Source organism: Apteryx mantelli, chromosome 4 (assembly GCF_036417845.1).
Source record: "Apteryx mantelli isolate bAptMan1 chromosome 4, bAptMan1.hap1, whole genome shotgun sequence".
Lineage (NCBI taxonomy): Eukaryota > Metazoa > Chordata > Aves > Apterygiformes > Apterygidae > Apteryx > Apteryx mantelli.
Window position 1 is genome coordinate 73,720,343 of NC_089981.1, and position 23,155 is coordinate 73,743,497.

General features: G+C 38.2%; 1 protein-coding gene across 1 annotated transcript in view; it reads right to left on the reverse strand.

Moving 5' to 3' along the window:
• Positions 1-149: 149 nt before the first annotated feature.
• Positions 150-23,155, reverse strand: part of CLMN (calmin) — a 73,111-nt gene continuing 50,105 nt past the window's right edge. Inside the window, exons 2-13 of the mRNA XM_067295631.1 lie at positions 20,264-20,325; positions 17,559-17,654; positions 15,904-15,987; positions 12,691-12,783; positions 11,191-11,381; positions 9,168-9,361; positions 8,065-8,147; positions 5,233-6,540; positions 4,191-4,366; positions 3,185-3,245; positions 1,969-2,030; positions 150-343 (exon numbers count right to left, since the gene is read on the reverse strand). Coding sequence (XP_067151732.1) covers positions 190-343; positions 1,969-2,030; positions 3,185-3,245; positions 4,191-4,366; positions 5,233-6,540; positions 8,065-8,147; positions 9,168-9,361; positions 11,191-11,381; positions 12,691-12,783; positions 15,904-15,987; positions 17,559-17,654; positions 20,264-20,325 — 2,564 coding nt within the window. The 3' untranslated portion in view covers positions 150-189. The remainder of the gene's footprint in view (positions 344-1,968; positions 2,031-3,184; positions 3,246-4,190; positions 4,367-5,232; positions 6,541-8,064; positions 8,148-9,167; positions 9,362-11,190; positions 11,382-12,690; positions 12,784-15,903; positions 15,988-17,558; positions 17,655-20,263; positions 20,326-23,155) is intronic.

The window sequence follows — 23,155 nt, forward strand, 5'->3', positions numbered from 1 at the left end:
TGTCATAATACAAAATGTGCTTAGACACAGTCATAGCACAACAGTAGAGGAAATGAGGAGAGCCTGATAATAACCACAAATACCAGGTCCTACATTTATAGTTGTGCTTCACCTGAAGGAACATATTCATATGCAGGTACACAAAACAATCAGACCACTATCTTTTATTTTCCACACACCTCACAGAGATCAAGGTATGTTGTTGACAAGCTGTGGAAGAAGTAAAAGGCAGTAGACCAGCACCCAGAGGAAAACAATGAAGTAGAACAGCTCTCGGTGTTCGACACTCAGAGTCTGCTGAGTCGGTGCTGGAGTCCTGCTTGCTTCCAAGTCCTTCTTCTTCCTGAAAAGAGACAGGACAGAATTTGGTAAGAGGCAGCCAAAACAAAACAAAACAAAACAAACCCAAACCACTGTTAACATGGACTGTAAAGACCAGAAGGCAAACTAAAAGACAGCAGTTTAATGAACCCTTTCAATCCAATCAGTTGGAGACCAAGCAAGACAATGAAGTGCACAATGGGCTTTTGCAATGTGTCTCCTTACGAACCAACATACACAGCTCTTACTCCACTGAAAACTCTGGACAAATTCTCAGGTATTTAACTATATGACATTATAGTAAATTCTTCTGATATAAGCCAATTCCCATCAGTCAAAAAGATAGCCTTTTACTTTCAGAACTATAAACATAGCTGTGGACAACACTTATATTACACTTCTATAATTTTTCTTCTACACTGTTTGAGTATCTGACTTGACAGTAGAGAAAGATTAGACTTGCAGAGGGAAGGCATTCTCTTACTTTCCCCCAAATCAGCTACTTTTATAGCTTCTCATGTCAGACATCCAAAATGTTAAACAGAAAAAGCCCTAGACTTCCAGAAACAAACTAGCAGTTGGGTTTTCAAGGACAACGCCAAAATTCCAACTGCAGTTCATAAAGGCAAAGCCCTATGGACTCTGTCAGTATTACTGAGCACTCACAAAGATAAGGAGAGGGCTTATTTTAAATGGTGCAAGATAGTACACTCATTTTACAATGCCATATGCATCACCTTCTGGGATTTTATTTACCTTTGGAGAAAATTGGCCTGTTTTAGCGAGTCCTTTTTCTGGCTTAGGGCATCCTGCTCGCTCAAATCTTATACTGAATATATCACTGAGTATTAGACAAAACTTGCTCAATATCAGCAGTCTGCAAACAGGCATAACTGTGACAGCTATTCATATTCTTTTTAACAGAAGCATAAGTGAGACTAGGACACTGGGCCCTGATAATATTTTGTGTGTTTTCTGCAATTAGCTGCACCGCCATTTTAACAAGAAGTTCTAGGAAGTACTACTTCACATCAACTGAGAGGGAAAAAGTAAAGCAATGCTGGCTTCTTACATAGATACATAAGACCTACTTCAGAAGGGATACATGCTTTGGGTTCAGCACCATCACAGCTCTAAGTTTAATATATGGTAAAATGCAAAGTGCTTTATCTGAGTTGGAGGCACCCTAAGTTCAAGCTGACCACACACAGAAATTATGGAAGCTCATGGGTGCTCTAACAGAACTACGCTGAAATATCATCTACCCCTAGCACTGACCATGCCATACATTGTCTCAGCAATCTTGCAGACCTGGAAACAGTCTTGGCCAGCACTGCCAGAGGGCCTCATATTTGAACTCCTCCCACTCCTTTCTTGGTCTGAAATGTCCATGTGGGGAAAATGCTTAAAATTTTACTTAGGCAGCTCGAGCCAGAAAAAGGCTGTTTAGCTAAGGTGAGATCTAGCAACAAACAAGCTTTGTATCTCACACCTATGAGAAATATAGGCTTCAAGCTAGTACACAAGATTTCCATTCCAGTCTCCACCATTATAGTTAATTTTCATTTCGCTTTTGTAGCACTGTTAGAAGTACCTAGAAGTTACGGATTCCTTGCAAAAGCATTTGTCTGCATAAAAATCACTCACCTGATGATTATGAGCTTTTCATCCATATTTGTCGTCTTCTGCTCATTTTCACCAGAGGTTTCCTTAAACAAATCAACAAACACACAAACATAAGGGAACACACAGGAATATATTTTATAAAAAGATGAAATTCAGTGTCTCACAAAGACCACTGTGCATGCATTCTATGCAGAGTATGTCTAAAGTTTGCTCAAATTAAATGAAAGTGGTGCTTCTAAATTTATTTCCCACCCGCACATCCACCACGTCAGTCTGATACACAAAAAAGAAAAAAAAAGCGTCGTGAAAAAACAGGATTTTGGTGCTTTCAACTGCTTTTATTCATTTGAATAAAACTCTCCTCATTCATATATATTTCTAGTAGCACTGATAGCATTACAAGACTAAAGCACCTGTGTGAAATCTCAATTTCATTAAACATCAGTGACAAAATTTCTTTAAACTCTAAGGTTAGAATTTAATTTTGTGCTGGGAAGAGACATACTCTTATCCTTGCTCAGTGTGGCCTGACTGCTGTTGCTGCCTCTTCCCTCAAAATTAAAAAAGAATGCATTCAGATGTCAGTTGTATAGCATGCGCTCAAGAAACCAGTATGAATTACATCTGCCATTAAGGATGCAGTTTCACATTACAACTGAACTACTTTAATGGTTAGCTGTTGCTGCTGAAATAGTATAATACACTACTGCTACTACAAAAGAGAGGTAAAGAGCCCAGTTCTGATTAGTAAAAAGTGCATTTCAAGAGAAACTTAGCATTTTGGCAGGGCTGTGACAAGGATGCCTACACACATACAGAAAATGCACAAACTAAAAGAAACTGGAGCAGCAAATAAAGGCAGCTTCAAAGAAGTGAAAAATTGCAGCTATATAATTATGACAAAATAAGCCTAAAAATTACAATAGATTTCATCGTAGTATTAGTTACTCCTTTGTAGGTTTGTTCAAGGTTCAGTAAAGTTCCTATATACATATATTTGACTATACTATATATTTGGGATAGTTACATATGTTTGGAATAATTCAATAAAGCTTTTAAGCTATTCCTGGTTTTGGCACTAAAATTATTAGAAGTTGTAGAGCTATTGTGTTATCACAGAGCTTATACAGAGAGCAATTATTTTTATATAGAGAGCTTATATACACAGTATTTGAATTTTTGGAGTTAAAGGGAAATAGTGAAATAGTGAGAAAAAGATAAATTTCCATATTCTTACCTTCTCAGAAGTATTAGGAAACCTTTTTCGGAGATAAATGCTGGAATCACTGTAACTAGTTCTGAAATGCATGTAAAAGCACAGTCTTTAAATTAATAAATATAAGTTTTGCTTTGATTTCAAAGAGAGCCACTGCAATTGTTTATGTTAGTTTTAGGTTATGCAAAACCACAAGTAGGCATTCTTGCATGCATTAGAATATGGATTTGAATTAATCAGCAACATTATAAACAGTAGTTTTGAGAAAATCTGACCCATAACATAAAAATCCAAATGCCCAAATTTGAATCTTTTCTGAAAAACAGTATTCAATAGGGTTTTTGCACCTTTGGCATCATTTACATTTAAGTGAGACCATATCCCAACTTACCAATTTGATGGTTGACCATTTAAAAAATATTGAAAGGCATTCCATGTCAAAGAAAGCTTGAAGAAGGAGATTACAGGTTTTTGTAAGCAGATTCTTTCAAATTTATTAGAGTGGTTCACTTACAAGCACTGACAAATTACAGTTCATGTCCCACTCAAACACATTGCCTAAGGACTAAATTAGAAGGTAAGAGGGAACAGAAGTGAAAGAGTAAAATGAGCTGAGTGTCTCATTCACTTTTTCACAGATAGAAAAAAGGCCAAGAAATATCAATTAAATAAAGTAGTTCAATGGACTCATAGTCCATGGACTTCATAATCAATTATTTCATCTACATCACAAAAACTCTTTCTTGGAAAAACAGTTAGAACACAGCTGTGTTCAAAATGCTCTGGGATTCCAGTTGGTTTTGTGTGTTTTGACAAACCAAAAAACATCACAGCAAGGTCAAATCAAGTCCACTGGCACTGAATTGCTCGACATGTTTGAGAGCAACACAGGAAGAAGCCAGTGAGTCCAAATACACTACTCCCAAAAGAAAGCTACAAGAAATATCCAAAGGTCAGGGCACGCTTTTTACGACTAGACTCTCATATCAAGGTTAGGTGTATTTAAGACTGAGCTAATGGGAAATACCTGGTAAATTCCTGACAATCAGCAATTTCTTCCAGTTTATCTAGTGATAGAGTAGTAGCCCCAACTTTCGAAATCCATAAGTCTTTGATCACATTTTTTCTTTTTTCCTTCCTTTTACTACTTTTTTCTGGTGTCTTCACAGCTTTTGATAAATCATCTAGATGGTCTACTTCAGCCTGTTTAAATTAAGAAACATTTTCCATTAGACAACAAAACTGATTCCCCACCCCTTGCAGTATCTTAGTGGCATAGTCTACTCAACTGGTAAATTGCACATAGTACAACATTGAAGGTCTCATTAAGCAGGATAAAAAGCAAATGAAAAGCCAAACAGTGCTTCCAGCAAAAAAAAAATCATTTCTTGAAAATTATTCTCAAGTGGACACTTATTCCTGAAAAACACTATCTAAAGTTACTAAGCTGGAAAACATTTAAGACAAAATTCAAAATCAGTGTCTGCAAGAATAGCTACAATAGCACATTGCCTAAATCCAATACACAGAATAGTTACCAAATTTCCCCCCTTCTCCTCCTCCTCCTCCTCCTCCAGTGTAGACAAACCTTAGCTTTACCTACCTGACCTTTCCTACTCAGATTGGTTTAAAGTTTTCATAGGCAAACTTACTCAGATTCAGACAGAAATTGTCTTTATCTGTATCCTTTCTATATCAACAATATTACTTACTGTTCATCTCATTACAGAGCACTATTAAAAATACCCTCTGTAATAATCTTTTAGGCTTATGGATTATGCAGAAGCCTCAAACTGTTTTTAAAACAGCAGTAAAATTCACATTTCTGCAGTATTTTTTGGGCTTATGCTCTGTAGGCTGAATCTTTTAATAATGTCAGATCTCCTCAGGTATCTGTGATCCCATTCCTTCCAATAGAGGGCTGTGGCAAATAGTGTTGTGGGACAAGAAACCAAATATATGTTACATAATTTCTCTAATGAGCTTATACAGCAAATGAAAAGCATTGAATTCAGGTGCTAACTGCCCATATATACACAAGAAATGCTACCATTAAGAAAAGAAAGTACCTCAGGATGTTGGGAAATAGTGGAATCTTGAGGGCTGGTGGCTTTTTTGCCATCTTTTTCAATTTCTTTCTCTTTTCCTATAAGTAAAGCCACTTCCTTTTCATAGGAAGAATTCATGTGATTGTTAGCATCCATTTTTTCCTCCTCTAGGTTCTCAGTACTCATTTCTGATGGAGAGACACCTAGCTCATTTCCTAAATCCGCCTCTGGAGGATCTTCCTTGTAGTTCTGCACTGGGATCCCCTTCTCATGTAAAACATCTGTTACTGATTCAGAATAAGATTTGTCATTTCCAATATCATAATCTTCAAGATGAGGCTCAACATAAGCATCCAAAACTGCTGATATGGGGACATTATAATGTGGATAATAAAATAGATCATGGGGTATTACAGATACTTTTGAAGAACTGGGTAACACTTCAGCTGAAGACTCAACTTCATCACAGCTATCCAGGTCCTCTGGATTTTTAGGTACATCTGAGGGAGAGTCATCAGCTGTTTCATGCAGTGTAGATAGGTCTTGGCTTTTGAGATTAGAGTTATTCAATAAACAATGGTTAGTTTCTGTTGCCTCAAAGACAGGTGATTGCTTTGTATGTTCATTTTCTGGAATTTTCAGTATGTCCTCATTTAGAAGATGAAGAGCATATTTATGCATATCTTCTTGTTTTGAGGTATCTTCTGGTAAAAAACTTGAAGCCTGGGGTTTGGTCTCTTCTACTTTATTTATGGATTCATCTGTAAGAATACCTGAAGTCCAAGATGACGGACTCAGAGAAGAAGTATTGGCTGATAGGCTCTTAGTTTCATTGTCATATTCAGTAGAGGTCTCTCTAGTTAGTTCTTCAGAGTAATCTTCAAAAGAGTCTACAGAATTTTTCTGATCTGTCAGAACAGCTGGAGAAAGGTCATTATTCTGTTTCAGTGGATCATCATATATGCCCCCTTCACTTGGGATCAATTTATCACTAAGAACTTCCCAAGAGGAAACGGATTCAAAACTGACAGATCCTGAAATTTTCAGAGAGGTAGGCCTCTTAGGCTCCTCTTCAAAGGTTTCCTGTGAATCACCTAATGCTTTGCCATTACATTTTTCAGGAACAGTTTCTGACTGGATTCTCTCTGGGGTATCATGAATATGAACCTTTGGAGGAGCAGGATGACTCCTTTCATGGTTAACAGTATACATATTGTCTTCACTTTCACTTAAAATCAAGATTTTGCTCTCCTGTTCTGAAGGTGTGTCTTTGATGTGGACATATGTAGACTCAATTGGAAACTCCTTGTCAGGATCTGTAAAGTCTTCCTGTAAGTGATGACACACCATTAAAACACAAATCATACTTTTTACATTTTACATACATTTTACACTTCCTAAATGCTACAGAAAGAATAATTAACTGGCCCATCACCCCATTACCTTGTGAATAACCAATTAATGACTCACTTATCTTGAAAGTAGGGAAACCAATTTGGCAAGTCAAGTGAGTTGAACAAAGCTCAACATCAAGAAGCCACTTGTACAAGATGATTAGAATGCAGACAAGCCTACTCCTCAGCAGTCAATGTATTAATCTCTCCCTGCTGCACCTACAGAGACAACTGACTTGGCTTTTTTGACACAATCCCAAACCCTGGGAATAAAATAAATCTAACAAGTCCAATAAATCTACTGTGAAACATACTAATCTACTGGTTCAATTATTCAATTCCAATATGACTATTATTATATACAGACATATAAATACACACACACTATACACACACACACACACATATGTAGGCTTTTTCTTTGTCCACTAAAATGCCCACAAGTCTTAATGCCAATAAATCTTAATGCTCACCCAAAATAATAATCTTAAATAGATTATTACAATAATTTTAATTCCCATGACTCTAATAATGACCACCGATTTTATCAGCTAGAAAACGTATACCAACTGGAACCTTCAGTCAACAAATGAGATGAAATAACTTTAATGTATGAACCATGATGTATATGCATGTACTCAAGCACAAAAGATTACCCAGCTACTCAATGGACACTGAGTCCCCTGGGAACCCTTTCAAACCAAAAAAGATTATGTTGAACTAGGTTTATAAGTACAATCAGCATCCAAAATGTTTTTTCAAATTATGTAGATCTCTTCCCCAGTCCTGATATTTCACATTTTTCCTCCAGTTTTCTGTCTCCTATCCTTTAATTTCTCAGTAAGTTTATCTTCTGTATCTCCAAAAGGCCTTTACCAGTCCCTGTTGAGGCCTACTCCTCAAAAGGGACACCTTATTTTTGATAAAGTCCACATTAAAGTTCTCACCCTTTAAGCTGCAATTTACTTCTTATAATGAGTGTGTTTGATTGCTGTACAGACAAGATTCAACCTCTGATATCTTGTGCCTGACACAATATCTGCTAAATTCAGATTGATTGTGGCCCTCAAACTTGAGAAGATAGAAGTCAAAAAAATTCAAAGCCCAACAAATCACCATAGATGAAGGGATAAACTTCAGCCTTACTCTGAGGTTAATATGCCAAAGCAATAAAGTCTTACTTAACCTCTGAAAAGTAGTAGAGTCTTATGTAACCTCTGAAAATTATGACTGGACATAAATTTTTAAATGCATAGTTCTACCTACAGCAGTTTAGCAATCCCCAATGAATGCCCATTTGACTGGATCTGACAAAAATGTGAAAAATTAAAACAGAATATGTAGTTTATTTTAAATAGCTTAGAAAGAAAACCTAGAAGATGAACACAACAATATCTGACTTTAATAAGTACACCAAAGCCAATGAAAAAAATGACACAACCTAAGAGTAAACACGTACCCCTTCCAGCTCTGGGAAGTGTTCCAGAAATTGCGCCACATACGTCACAATTGATTGTTCATCAGGTGATTCCACCATTATATCTATGGAAATAGTCACAAAGTACTTAGCCCACAGTGCTTTAAAACAGGCTTCCAGAGGGACAGACCTTCAGACATTTGTCCTGCCTTCATGATTAGAGAATTAACAGCTACAGACACGCATCTTTTTCTGACAAGACCAGAAAGGTGGAATCCTTTTCACTACTGATGGCATTCTAAAGAGTTCTCTCCATCTCATTCACACCACTTTTTTTCCCACTTCCAAATGCATACTGAACTTCAATCAGGGTCACTTTTCATCCACCTGGATACTTCCATTTACAGCATATATATGTTGCTGTCACTGGACAGTGATCTTGAGGACAGCACAGAGATTTATTTTTAGCGGGATGGCCCATTCTTCTAACAGGTGATCCATGAAAGCACAAATAACCAAACTGTGCTTTCAGTTATAAAAATCAAGGCCCAACACCATAACAGAGCGCAGGAAAAAACACTGCAAGAAGCAGCTCCATTTATATATATATTTATAAGCACATGTATAGTATATATGCTTATATTTATGTATATTTCTATATTTGCACATATATGCATGTTGTAAAGGAATAACTGGGACATGCAAATACATTTGAATAGGTATCTACCCATTTTCCTTGGTATGGCAGTCATACATTTCATCCTGGAGTGATATTTAGTCTTTGTAGACTGTAGGCATTATGCAATGGTGGTAAGGCACTAAGACACCTCTCAGCACATCAGGATGCCAGTTAATGCCTGCTAGTGATGCAGATATCACACAGCATCTACTTATTAACCAGGACCAGTGTGTATAGCTAAAACTAAGGTAAGATCTCTGCCCCAAGTAGCTTACAAACATGACTAGAGGCACAGGACTACAGGCCAGTGACCCATTCATTTTTCTCTTTCTTATCGATCAGCACAACACACTGATCACATCAGCAACCTAATCACTGGGAGGTTTTTGGTAGGTATAACAATGCAATATTCATGAATTCATTATAATTTGAACACTACCCAACAAAGCTGATGTAAGTGTTTTACCTTCTGGCTCTAGGAGCCTAGGAACACCAAGCTTATTTTGCGCTATGCTGAAAGCATCCTCCAGGTTTTCCCGAGCTGATTTCTCCAGTGCTTGCTTCATGTCTACTAATGTAGAATCTATTGCTTTTATGACAGCTAAGAAAGCGAGGCCACTCCTCCAGCTGCTGGCAAAGTCCTGAACTGCAACACCATATCTAAATGGAATTACATACAGTTTACATGAGAGTTGTGCTATAAAATACAAAGTACAGGCACTCATCATTTTCAAAGATTCCTGAAAGATACAGGTAATGTTGTTGAGTTACACCAGTCACATTTGAGATCTTTTTGGATATGGAAAAGCACAAAATACTTTCATAAAACACAAGGATTCACAAACTGAATCAGTATGGCTAACAACAGACATAAACCTGCTTGTAGGAAGTAGTTAGTAAAAACAAAGCTCTCAAGTACTCAGCAACCACATTTAACATTTGCAAAACCAAATGTCTGTCTGATTCCCGATTCTGTGGTGCTCCAGCATTTTAATGCAATATCTTGGGAAGACTGCCAACACTTAAGTATTTAAAAACATAAGCATAAATAATTCACATCTCTGTGTACTTGGCCTTCTATAGCAGAAAATGGTGCTCTGCAAATGCAAATGGGGCCAGTACATGTATAAACCACAAGTGTGTTAGGTGCCCAAAGCTTTGGAGGAAAAAATGATGACCACACTTGCAATGAAATACAGCCCCAGAATAGAAAATTCCATATAGGTCATTGGATAAAAGGATTATGATCAAGTTATGTTTTTAATACAGCAGTTGCAAAATCAGTTTTTCTCCTATTATTTATTTTCAATTTGCACCATTAGACTAGACTGAAAAAGCCTATGGCCTTTACTGCTCTGGTCCTCACTTTCCTCGTGCCACCTTCCCACTAATGATATTATCAGCTTTATTTTGGGACTAAGATTGTGCTTCCTCTGCAGTCTGCTTTGGCAGCAATTAGCTGCAGATCTCAGTGGGACAAGTTTATCTGCATAACGAGCACCTCAGCTTCACTGGAGACAACCAAAGGATGATGTGGCCCACAGGACTAAGTATTTAAGAAGTAAATTTGCATCCTCAACACTATACACAGAGTATTTGTGTTCACAAGCAAATTTGAGCATATAAATCTGTCAACAGACAAAAATACCAAATATCCAGCTATCCAACTTGTGTAAGTTTGGCCCAAGCTCTTTAAAAGCCTCTGGAAGTCATTCCTTCACATAATAGGTAAAATACAGGCAAAGCATTTACACATGCACTATAGGACATCTTATGTTAAAGTTTTTTAACCTGACAATAACTCTGCCTTGTACTCTAACACAAAAGGCTTTGGCTAAAGGATTGTGTTCTTTATTAGAGAAGAGATGGACATATTTGTCAAAGGAACGTTCCCAAAACGTAATACATTCACAAGAAGCAATCAAAGATTCAATTCCTTCCCTTCTCAAATTTGAGGAAACAGGAATTGTAATATGAACTTTGTCCTTCAAAGCACTCTAGAGCACACAGAGCAGCTCTCTTGGCTCTGCTGCTGAACTTAGAAGGCATTCTTAAAGTCTTCCAATATTTTTTGTTTTCAGTTCAACCCTTACTTAGGCCTACCCTCTAAGTAGCACAAAATACCTAATAGATTGCAGAAAAGTCAGGGGTAGGGGTAAGAGGAGCAGAGAGCAATTCTGTTTTAGAGAGTGCCAAGCACATTAGTGCAAGTTAACATTTAACACTCAAATCATGAATCCAGCAACGTACACAGCTTGAAGGTCAGATGGTCTCTTTAGATGCACGTGCATAGTTATATACCCAGTTGCAGTTTGCGCCTGCAAACTTCAAATGTAAAAGAAAAAACAAAAAACAAACAAAAAATAACACCCCCCCCCCCCCCCCCCAGTTCATGGTAATATACACATTAGCCAGGAGAGAGAGAAGACTTTCGGCTTCAAAAGGACAGCTGGTAAAGTACAATTTTCTATGACAGTTCACTAACTTACTTTCTGGTTTTCCTCTGAACCCAGGTTAAAAGGGCTCTGATGGCTTTTCGCTGATCTTTCACTGTAACAGACATGTTTCTCTCTACATTTGGAGTGCTTGGGTGAGATGTGTCCGACTCCGGCCCGCTGGGCCCGGACGACAGGCTGGAAGAGGACGAGTTCCTGTTGAGGTTGCCTGTGAGTTCTTTAATCTGCAATAAAAGATGAAACATGCAGCACGCCAATTTAACACAGGGCCAATAGAGAACTGAATGTTTGTTTTCAGGCAGCCTAGCATACTTTTAAGATAACAGGCCATAAATGAACTTTAAGAGGTAATTATAGGACTGTTCACTGTAACTTTCAACTTCTATTGCACAGACCTAAGAGCCAGGAGCAGCAGCAGCCCAGCTGGCCACCCCAGGAGACATAAAAGGGCAAGATTATCAGATAAAACTGAACTGAACAAATTCATATTAAACAAACAAACAAAAAAAACCATGTTCCTGAAAGAAAAGTGAATTTAACCAAAATCACTCTTTCTCTTCAACAAAATTCATTGAGTGAAACATTTTTAGTCAAGAAACTGTGACCTGCAACAGCACTCCTATCCTTGGTCAGCATTGATATTTGATCCAACTTATTGACTATGCTGCTTTTAGGTCCCTCATGCCCTTTGCTGCCACCTCTCCTCGTGAGTCCTTCTGGCCAAATGGGTGCTGTGCAGCACTGGGTAATTTGAAGTGCTCAGCCACAGACAGATACAGTTCAGCTTGCAGATAGAGATTGTTTTTCAAACCTATAGCCAGTTTAGAGTCGAGTCCAAGAGAATAAAAGAGCACTAGAGCCTCACATTATTTTACAACAGTTGCACAACGCCTTCATCTCTCCCTGTTCATTAGTATTGGGTATTGTCTAGAAGGTCCTTTTCAAAACACACGTAAATTTGGGAGCAGTTTTAATCTGACTAAGACTGGGGCTAAGTAAGATTTCAGATTTAATTCAGTTTTATCAGTTCCAAAACTTCAGGCCCTTTAAGATCTTTTATTTGACCCTCTAGATCAGTGGTGAATTTCTGCCACGCTGAGTAAGTCTCAAGAGATCAGTGATGCTAAATGAAATTGCCCACCATATTGGACCAAATCCAGAAAAGGTTACTGAAAACAAACTGTGACCTGGAACCAAATGCAAGAATTTGGTTCAGATCCAGGGAATCTCAAGTGGAATGTTGAGAAGGCACAGGAAAAAAGGAAAAGGAGCAATTTGAAGCTCTAATTCTGGTCAAAGTAAAACAACTAGAGGCTAAATGGTCTCTTATTTACACCAAAATAATTCCAATAAACTAAAATGAAAGCAGCTGCAGGTATAAAATTAGTGTAGATTAGGAGGAAATACTCAGGTTTAGCGAGCTGAAAGGTGTTCTTTAGGGTTAAAAATCAACTTTAAAAAGCAGTATTCAGCCAGAATAGTTTAATACTATGAAGATAAATCACTTATGATTAAAGTATTCAAGTTTATTACCTGAAAAAACAAGATTATATTCCATATTAGTCCAAGTACCAGAGAGGAATTTCCATCTGCTATTTCTGCTGCATCAATGCTAACAAGTTTTACCTGTAGAAGAGAGAGAGATAATTCAAAGAAACAGTGTAAATGCATAAAATTCACTGGCTTGTACTGAGACTGTAGAATGTGTCCAGAACACTTCTGCCACAGACCAATCAGTCCAAAAGCTTGTGTTAATGGTAATTTGCCCTGGTCACAGCCCATTCTGCTCATTGAACTCTAATCTTAAGCCTTTAGCATGATCTGTGGAACAGGAGTGACCCCCTTTCTGCATCCTCAAGAGCAGAAATGCATTTCCTCCAAACATGGAACAAGATGGTGCCCCCTCCAGTACATCCTATTCTTAAAATGTAGAGGGCAGAGATATGCCTCCTGTCTTCATCTAGCCTAAGGTATTGGAATGTTGCAAAATTTGGACAGGTTGGACAGAATACAGATAAACTCTGGGGAAGAGGACATGACTTGAAGTCACTTCTTATAAAAATTAAAATCCTAATAAGATCTGCCTAGTTCTGTTTCATTACGTATCTCCTTTCTCCTTGCTTATCTCACTTTACACAGCTTGTCACAGAGCTCTGACGAGATCAGTTAGCAAAGGATAGGTTTGCCTAATCCAAGCAGATTCTAGAGTTTCCCACATTGAGCTTTCTTTCACATGATAACACCAGAATGTTATTCACTTAGACAACACAGACTTGTTTTTGGCAAAGGTCATGGTAGAGGGAGGAAGCAAGGAAGTTGTCAATACTGCAAATGACACCCAGACTGAGTTAAAGCCTAGTATACAGCCTATCTATCACTTAGAAATTCTGTACATGATGAATCACTTAGCAGTGCTTTACCCTGCTGCCCCAATTCCACACAAGTGCATATTGACAGGTTCCACCCACTGCGGTTTAATATCTAACTCTGAAGCTCTTGGAAGCCAAGGCATTTTGCCAACACTTCATTGCCACCCTTCACTAACTGGTTTGGTCAAACTGGAAAAGAAAAAAAAAAAAGAAAGAGCAAAATAACCTTTTATCTAGTGGTTTGCAGAACAATTTTCAGTCTTAGCAAGAAGACACCTCTAGCTGTTGTACTTCAAGGTTCAGCTTTTCTTACTAGTTCCAAAATATTTGGCTGGGGAAACCTTTAAGACCAACTGCATTTTAATAGCAGTTGAGCAAATGACACTTAACATTATGCTGTTCTCAATGTCAACTCAGTTCTTTCACTGCTGCTTACATTTGTCAGTACATCCCAGTAGAGATAGCCTATAAAATACTGGCTGCTTACTCTTAAGAAACCAAAAAACTTATTAAAAAGTAGTTGTTTTAGCACTACCAATTAAAAGGCTGACTGTGTCCAAGGAGACCTCCTCCTGCCTGGCCCATGTGTGACGAGTTTCCAGATTGTGACCTGGCGAGGTCCTGGCAACCACACAGGCTCGTAAAACCCAAGAGCAGCTGCTCTACAGTGTATTGATCAACAGAGAGGAAAAAGCTCATCTGCCAGTGTGTCTTAACTGGATTTGGGTGGAAAGCATCAACTGGGAAACTGTTAAGAAATTTGAGAGCTTATAAATTATTTCTCAATAATTCTAGCTGGATATGCACAGCTATGCTTTTAGGGGCAGATCAGTCCCCACTTGTGGATTTTCCAAAGGCAACTACTCTTTAAAAAGACTATTTGTTTTAAAAGCTGTCATTTTCTTTTTATGTATGACATAAAAACACACACACACAACAGAAGTTTTTGTTATCTTTTGTTATCTATCTGATATTATTTGTTACTCCTGTCTACAGAGCAGAGGTCACAAGATGATTCTTTTACAGGTAAACATAAAGGAGTACTATCATTTAAAAGGACATGCCCTAACTCCACATTAATTTGGCCTGTCCCAGGCCTATGGCTTCTTGGTGTACTGCCATTGGAAGATATTGGTGGCAATGCTGACTGAATGACAAGGCATTTTCTGATGTTCTTGTTTCCTGAGCCAAAATTTAGTGCACATGGAACTCATGCACTTATTTTTTAAATCTACAGAGCTTTAGCCAAGTCTCTGTCCAACCACTCCATATTTAGAAGGATATTTCTTCCTACAAGTCAAAGCAGTCACTAATATTCATATGAGAGCAGAATAAATAGTCAGAAATTAATCTTAAAGAGAAGGTTCCCAAGCAGGAAATTAGCAGCAACAGCAATGGCTGAGAAACCAGCCAGAGTATTTCTACTAAACAGTGTATTTCAATAGCAGCTGACAAAGCCATGGCTAGTTGCTGTCACTTCCCAGCTGAGAAAAGAGGAGAAGCAAGACTGTATTTCAGATTCTAGATAAAAGAAGTTTCAGTATAGCAAGAATACGTGGTCCTTCGTAGGGCATAGTCCAATATTAGTTTTCTCATTCTGAAAGATCTGGGTATACCATGTAAAGGAGTCATGTCATATGGCTGGGACTTATCTTGACACTATTACTTTACGAGCAGAGACCTTTCAAGACACAGGACACATCCATAATGCTTTGGAAGAAAGCTCTAGCAGGAGAAATTGATAAGGATCAAATCATTTCAAGCTATGGGCTGTGATCTTGCTTTGTCACTTACAACTGTGTCAGTTTTTAGGAAGTGTTCTTCAGTCAGTGATGTTGCAGTACTGCCACACTGACTATGAGGAAAATTATACCCTTATAGGGTTTTGATTCCAGAAATTATGCATTTATGTCATTTTCTGAGATGTAATTTTCTTTTGCCTTTGACTCATGCTCAGCTGCAGCAGCAGTTTACCAGATATACACATGATCTGTAATACTGAAAATACCTCTAATCAAAGGAAGGAAAGTCATCTACCTTTGAAGTAACTGAAGTCATGCCACTGAGACCCAGTTCCATAAAGATTACTTGCATTTCTTTTTATTTTCTTTTAATATTGGGTTCCTGATCCTTTAATCCTGCTGAACTTTTACATTATAAACTGAACATATAATCCTTGTTTTTTAGACTCTGTAGGTGTTCTCCTTGTGCATTTTTATGTGGCTTTTCAGCCTTGCTGTTAAGGTAACAACTTAAGGTCACAACTTCTTTCAGACAGTACATTCCTCTTATGTACATGCTGTGCATTAGGCTAGTTAATTATATTTGCAAAACATATTGAGTGAAGAAATTAAGACCAGGCTCTGGAAATACTCACATTACTGTCCTCCAAGAACTTAAGTGCTTTGGCTATGTTGTTCAAACGAAAAATGCGATGGGTTGAAGATTTGTATTCATGCATCTATAAAAAAATAAGAGTTTTTAAAAATGATAGAATTATTCACCACATCACATAAAGCTTAAAAAAATACAAACACAGAGCCAAAAGAAAAGCTGAGAAAATCTAATCTATCTATATAAAAGTATTGCCATCTTTTCTGATCAGTGAAGTGCTTCAACTACATGACCTGCCCTGGCTGTAGCAGAACAGGGTTAGCAACCAATTTCCCTGCTCTCCAGATGCTATCACTCTTTTAGATCTCCCAGCTTGATTAATTATGTAATCACTCCCTAACCACGTTCAGTCACAGGATCAAACTTCGCTGAAAATTTATAATAATAGATTTTTTTTTTGTCTTGAATTAAATTAAATGATCCTAATGAGGAAGCATGAGCAGTTTTGCTAGCAGATACAGGAAAGTGGGAAGCAGAAACCTTCGCTTTGGCGGAGTGACACAGAATTGTTGCATGCCTGTCTCCCTGCAATTCCACTTTGGCACACTGTTGTTTTTTTTCCTAGCTGTGTAGAAACAGCTAACTGTCAGTGCAACAAGTTTGGCCAGCTGACCTTCCCTCCTTCCTTGCCCTCCTCCTTGATTGTCCAGTTCATAGACTAGAGTTTGCCATGATGCGTCTCCCCTTCTAATTCCTTTCCAGCCTGGCTTCCAATGCCAGTCTGTGTGAATGCACATGGAGGTATTGCTGCTTCTGCCACAGCTTCCTCAGACTACATTAATATTAAAAAATATGTGGTTCTGAACGCATGACCACATTCAGTGGGTATTCAAGTTGCAGTATGCAGACAGTTCGGCCACTGTGGAGCATCACCAGTTATTTACAAGTGCATCTGCAGTGGTAAGAGGGCTGCAGAGCAAGTCTCTCCTCTTACCCAAAAAGAAGTGTGGTACACACACAGAAGGGAGTATTTGCTGACAAAGTTAAAGAAGAAAGAAAACATTTAAGTCAACTGTAAGTGGTCGCTTATACTTGCACACGTTTCCATTTCTGGCCTGTGGCATTTTATACAGCTTTAATGAAGAAAGATGGAGAAAAAAAGATTCTGATATGTACAACTGTGCCCTTCCAATTTAGACCATATCAGTAAGATTAGAGAAATCTGAGCCAAGATACCAGAACTAAACTAACAACTACACAAAACAAAATCACCAAGCATCAGCAAACCTATTAAGTGTTGTAATTATCTTAGACAAAATAGAAATACAATTTATGGATTAAAAAAATAATACAACTAAACCCAGCAAATTTATTCTTCCTTGGTAAAGTGACTTGCATGATCCCCCAGTGAAATATGTGAGCATTAATAAGTTAAGCCTTAAAAAAATGGAAGGGGTAAAAGCATTTACACAGATCACACACTGGTTTCACCTCCTTGTTATATATTTCCTTGGAGACCTAAGTTGCAGCTCAGGACATGAGACTACAACATAAGGAAATCACAGTGGAATTGCTGAAATGCTTCTTATTATGCCCAAGACGCTGGACCAATTTCTCCTTTGTTCCTTGAATGTTCATATGTTGTTACCTGGAACACACAGAGCTCCATACTAATGCATGTTTCTCCCCCATACATACCAGCTTTTGTCCTGACAGGACTTCCAATAAAGCCATCAAGATTTTGCCATCTTGTATATCAATAAATAAATCTTTCACTTTCAGAGGAGGTTTGCACTGTGAAGAAAAGAAATCAGGTAGCCCTTAAAATAGCATTGCTTGGTAGGTCACCATTATTTCAGAGAGTAAGAAGGAGAATTTTACAAGAGAGATACTAGAAATTAATCTTAAGCTGCAGGAAGAAAGGACCCACTTTTCTTCACATCAGTAGCAATTTTGTCCTAGGTATGACTAAGCTGAAACTGAGATATGAGTACTCATGTAACTGAGATCAGACAGGGAGTTATTCCAGACTTTACATTACAGAATCTCATCCAAAAGACCCTGCCTAGGTACTGAGCACCCAAGGGTTGGATACTGATCCCTCGGACTAGGACAGCTCCAGCAGACATGAATCCCACTTTATGTGGAAAGAAACAAGACTGAGATCAAGCTGGCCACAATATTCTATTATTTCCTCTGTCTGTAAAGTTTCTGGTGGTCCCACTCTGTTTCCAAGTATTTTTAAAGTACTTTAAATGGCAGCTTCTTACATTGTGGCTCTCTCTTCTCAGCAAACTCCTCCAAATGAAACCATCTCCTCACTTCACAGAGGGGTCTGATGATGTGCGCACTGCGAGGCACACAGTCAAATTAACTTAGCCATTAGAGGTAGTCTCAGATGCAGGAATTACCTTCTGGTCGGGTGTCACTCACTCATGTGTCTCTAAAGAGCCAAGACCTTTTGCCTTTAGTTGGGCAATGCACTACTGTTCAACTAAGCACAGCTTCTGGCAACCTGGGACTACACATTTTTGTTTAGTCTTGCATCTAGCCAAGAGTACTAAACAATACTCCATAGCAAAAGGAAAAAAAGCCCCACTCATTTCAAGATTAATAATCTATCTCAAAGTCTCCAAACTCAACCTTTTTTATTTATTTATTTTTAACTTAAAACAAGAACCACCAGAACTTGCAAGATGCAGACTACTCCCAACTATCCCACAACCAGCAGAGCCAGCTCCTCTCAAAAGAAGACTCAGATGGGACGGTCTGTTCCAAAAGGGAACACACCACACCACAAAATGTTCCTGAAGAAGTACAGGAAGAAGACTTCACTCCTGCCTTTACAAAAAAGAAGCAACTCTGCAAGAAGTGCTTCTTTGAGAATAAAGGCAGAAGCAAACTTTCTCAGCAGGTGTCCTTGAGGAATCTCCTGTGATTAGAAAGAGCTTTAGCAACACTCTCATTATTTACATGGATGTGTTTACTGTGACACTTCCAGCAAAAACAGTAATATCATCAGCAGATTTTTACCCTTCCTTCAAAAAAGCATTTTTCTGTGTTGCATCAGAGAGGAAAAAAAATGTATGCACCCCAGAGAAAACAGTTTATATGCCCACAAAGTCTCTAAGACTTGACATGCTTGGCATGGCAGAATTAACAGCACCCTACAGCCTTTTTCATGATCTAATTCCTTTTGTAAATTAAAGGCCTTTTTCACAGTCATACATTTGACAACCCTTTTCGACAGCTTTCAAAATTGCAGTTTGTTTAAAGCTCTAGAGCCTGATTCATGAAGGAATCACATAACACTTTCTTCATTCTGAGAGACCTTTGGGAGCAATTGCTAGTCAAAACATTACCAAGTAGCCTTATTCTCATTTTCCAATGAGATTTAAGAGGATCCTTTCATTTCTTCAGCAACAGACACTGCAGAATAGTGGACTGAAACATCTACATATGTGATGCCTTTCTTCTAAAAGCCTTTTGCTTTACCATGTCTGACACGCAATCACTTCCCAAGAAGTAAAGGGCCTAGACTGAGAGTCAGCTTACAGCCCAAACTTAGTCCCAATTTGTACTTCATGAAATTTAGCCACAGATATTAAAGGCACTCTGAAGCCTGAACTCCAGTCCAAGTTCTGTACGTTGGTCTCATGCCTTGACCCTGCACTAAGCAATGCTACTGTGTCAGCAGTATTAACAATTTTTTTCTGCAATCCTCTCATCCTCATCAGCAGGACAGCCCTTCTCTGGATGCCAGACTATTTGTGTGAGTTAGTACTTACCTACTGTCAATAGGAATAGTAAATTAGGTTCAGTAGTCATATTATGGTGTGATACAGGAGAGATTAAGAAACAATTAAGTCTTAAAAGTATGCTGGGAAGTCTAAAAATTAGTTCTCTAACATAGCTGGATATGTTAAGATCTCATTATACAGGCCCCAGAAAAATGAATGACAAAGAATTATTTTTTCCCATCTGGAGATTTGGGACTGAGCCAGGATCTGAAGAACAGTACATCTTTGGTCGTGATGCTTCTAATACTAGAACTTCCAGTCCAGGGAATAACATAGTTATCATCACCTCAGAGCAACCTGAACCACATTTGATCTTTTGTGGGTAAATTCTACAGCCTCATGATAACACCCAGTAGCATTAGGTACGTACGTATATCTGAGATGAACTAAAACCAGCCAAGCATACATTGCACCTGAAAAGCAATTTTCATTACCCAGAAACCTGCTTTCCGATTCCCCTTGTTCTCCTCCAGACCTCCACATATGCATACTAGTCAACTTTGATTCCAAATTCCAACTACGTTGATTTTAAAAGGAGTTAACTGCAGCCTGTCTATTGGTGTATCCTTGTACCTGACTATCAAGACCATTTGTCAGTCTTACCTTTCCCAAATGTAAGTTTATCCATCTGGTAAAGGTCCTCTTCTGTACATTTTCCCGTTCCACTATAAATAACAGAAACACAAAGACAGCATTTTAGTTTCCAGGAGAGGTGAAGCTTATTGCAAATTTCAAAAACTCATGCACAAAAAGCCAGGAGTCATGAGAGCCCTGTGAATAAAGCAAATGTATTCCATCTAGATCAGGAGACATAAGGTTGAGCCATGGTGTTCTGTTGCGCTTCTTTGCCCAGACATGATCTATCCATTTGCAGATACATTTTAAAGTATGTGGAAAAAAATCTCTCTTAGGTTTGCAATCTTCAATGTAGCATTTAAAAGGTGAACATTTATGTGTGCACAGCTCTCCAATGATGTTAGACTCTGAGCCAGCAGTTTGACCCTTGTTTGTCCATTTACAGGACTACTGCCCTGACACCCTCATGCAAATTGGGCTTGTGTGGATTCCAGTGTACTTACTCGCACACACCATGAAACAGGAGCACATTAGTCAACACGACAATTTTGTCTTCTTGCCTCCAAATGGAAAAGCTTCCTCAAATCTTCCCCATCTTCTAACTAGTGCATTTTAAATCAAAATTCCCAGTCCCTACATCAAAGAATCATTTTATTTATATTGCAATAAGACAAGGAGCGCTTGTTCCTTGCCAGAAGTGCTGTACGCTAGGTGCTGTACAAATAACTCTTGTACCAGCTGAAGAGTTTTTAATCACATGTGCCATTTCCTGAATCCATTTCCATAGTGAACTAGAACAAAAGTGCAAGAGGAATCATATTTCTGACCAACTTTCATTTGCCTTCTAATATAAGAGTAACACATACATTTAATATAAATGAAGTAGACTGAAGAATATTTCATTTTAGAGACAATTATTCTCAAGTGGTTCTCAAATTTCACTTGAATTAAGGAAATCTGGCAATTCACGAACAAAAAAGCATTAAAACTAGTTATATGCTGTATTTCAATTTACTCAAAGAACATACCAAATACATTTTAAAACCGTTTTATGTTTCTTCAGCCATAAGAAAATACCTAACCTACCTACTGGGAAATCACATTCTGTAAAAGTCTGGCTTGTTTTTATTGGTCAGGCTAATTATAGGCTAAGTAGTAGCTTCCGTAAATCAAATTTTAATATTGTTCTTTTTGATCATTTTAACTCAAGGGTCAGCAGCCTCTAATCATATATATAATTGTTTTCCTTATTTTTATGTATTGGAATAGAGCTTTCAGTATGAATTACATCTGTCATTGACAGTCATTCAGGCCTTTTAAGTCCCCTTATTCCTGTAAAACCTGATTTTATGTAAGATTGGATTAAAAAAAAAAAGTCATTAACCTTTAAGTGCTATAGAAAACATGGAAAATGCCAAACTAATTATTGCTGTTGGCTTTTCTTTTAAAATGTTTTAAAAGAATGTGCACAGATTTGAAACAGCGCTCCACAAATGAAATTGTAAATTACATTAGGGCTCCAGAATATCAGCAAAATAACCACAGCATTTACTACCTACAAATTTCAAAATACAATAGATTAAGAGCTGTGTCACATCTTTCGAGAGCTTCCCTTCCTTCAGCAGCCCAACCCCAGAACAGGCTTTCTGTGCACTCGCGCACACACATCTGTACAGTGCAAGTGTTATGTGTCGCACACAGTGAAGGGCATAACTTCGACAATTGATCTGTTTTAAAATTAACCTTTGAGGGCGGGTGGAAGTTAATGTTAAGCCAGATCTACTCCCAGATATGCTTCTTTTTGTTTAAATACACGCGCTGGTGCAAAGGAGAAGGCAGAACACGAGCAGGAACTATCAGTGGAAGAACAGGCCACCTCCTTCTCACGCCACCTCTTTCTTACACTAGTCTGAAATGTTCAGGACTGCTCAGATGGGCAGGGCTAGGTTTCAGGGAGGACCAGAGGTCTTGTAAAATGGGCTGGCTATACAAATTTCCATTGTCGACCAAAATCAAAGAGAAAACACAGAAGGGTACACGGAAGCGAAATAAATGTTTTCTAATTTCAACAGAGGCTTGGTTTCAGTGAGGGCCTATTTTTCACCAATCCCTTTGGCAATCTTAAATTTCAGGGTAAATAAGGATGCGAGAGAGAGCTGTGTTTATTTACAGACTACCCACAAAACTGAGCACATATTGGCTCTTAATTTTGCTGCAGAAATTCTGCCATCAATGCAAATTAGAGTTGCACATATGCCTGAAAGGGTGGGCAAGCCAGGTTGGTATTACCGCTTCAGGAAGTTCATGCACCAAAAAAACCCCAGACACATTCAGGAAACCACATGCATATACACACAGTTTTCTGACGCTGCTCAGTGAACATTTCTACAGCAAACAAACTCTTCCAGGTAAGAGCAATGACCTAGAGCAGACACTGTGATTCTGCAATAGTCTAAAGCAATAGTAACTAGAAGGGGAGGAGAAAGGGGGAGGAAATGTGTTTATAAAAATCCCTAAGGCAGACAAACCCCTAATGCAGTCCATATGCTTGACTGGAGAGTTAATGGGAAAAGTGCAGCACAGGTATTTATTGATGTGTACCTTTAACTGTTATTCTTCTCTAGCTTTGTGGACCTCCCAGTTTTGGTACAGCCTCTCTTCTCCACAACCTTTTCATTTGTGAGGATTGTAGAGACTCTATAAACTTTATACAGTTTCTATAAATTAAATGGAATCTTTTTTTCTCCTTCACACCTACTATTGTGTAAAAGTGTAGAAAATCATTCAAATCCAAAGTTCCTACCCTGTCATATATAGTTTACTGAAACTGCACTGGGTCTACTGGGCAGCTAGAGAGCAATAACACCATTATAAAATAATAATTACACACACCATATGGCTGGCCTGCACACAGATCCA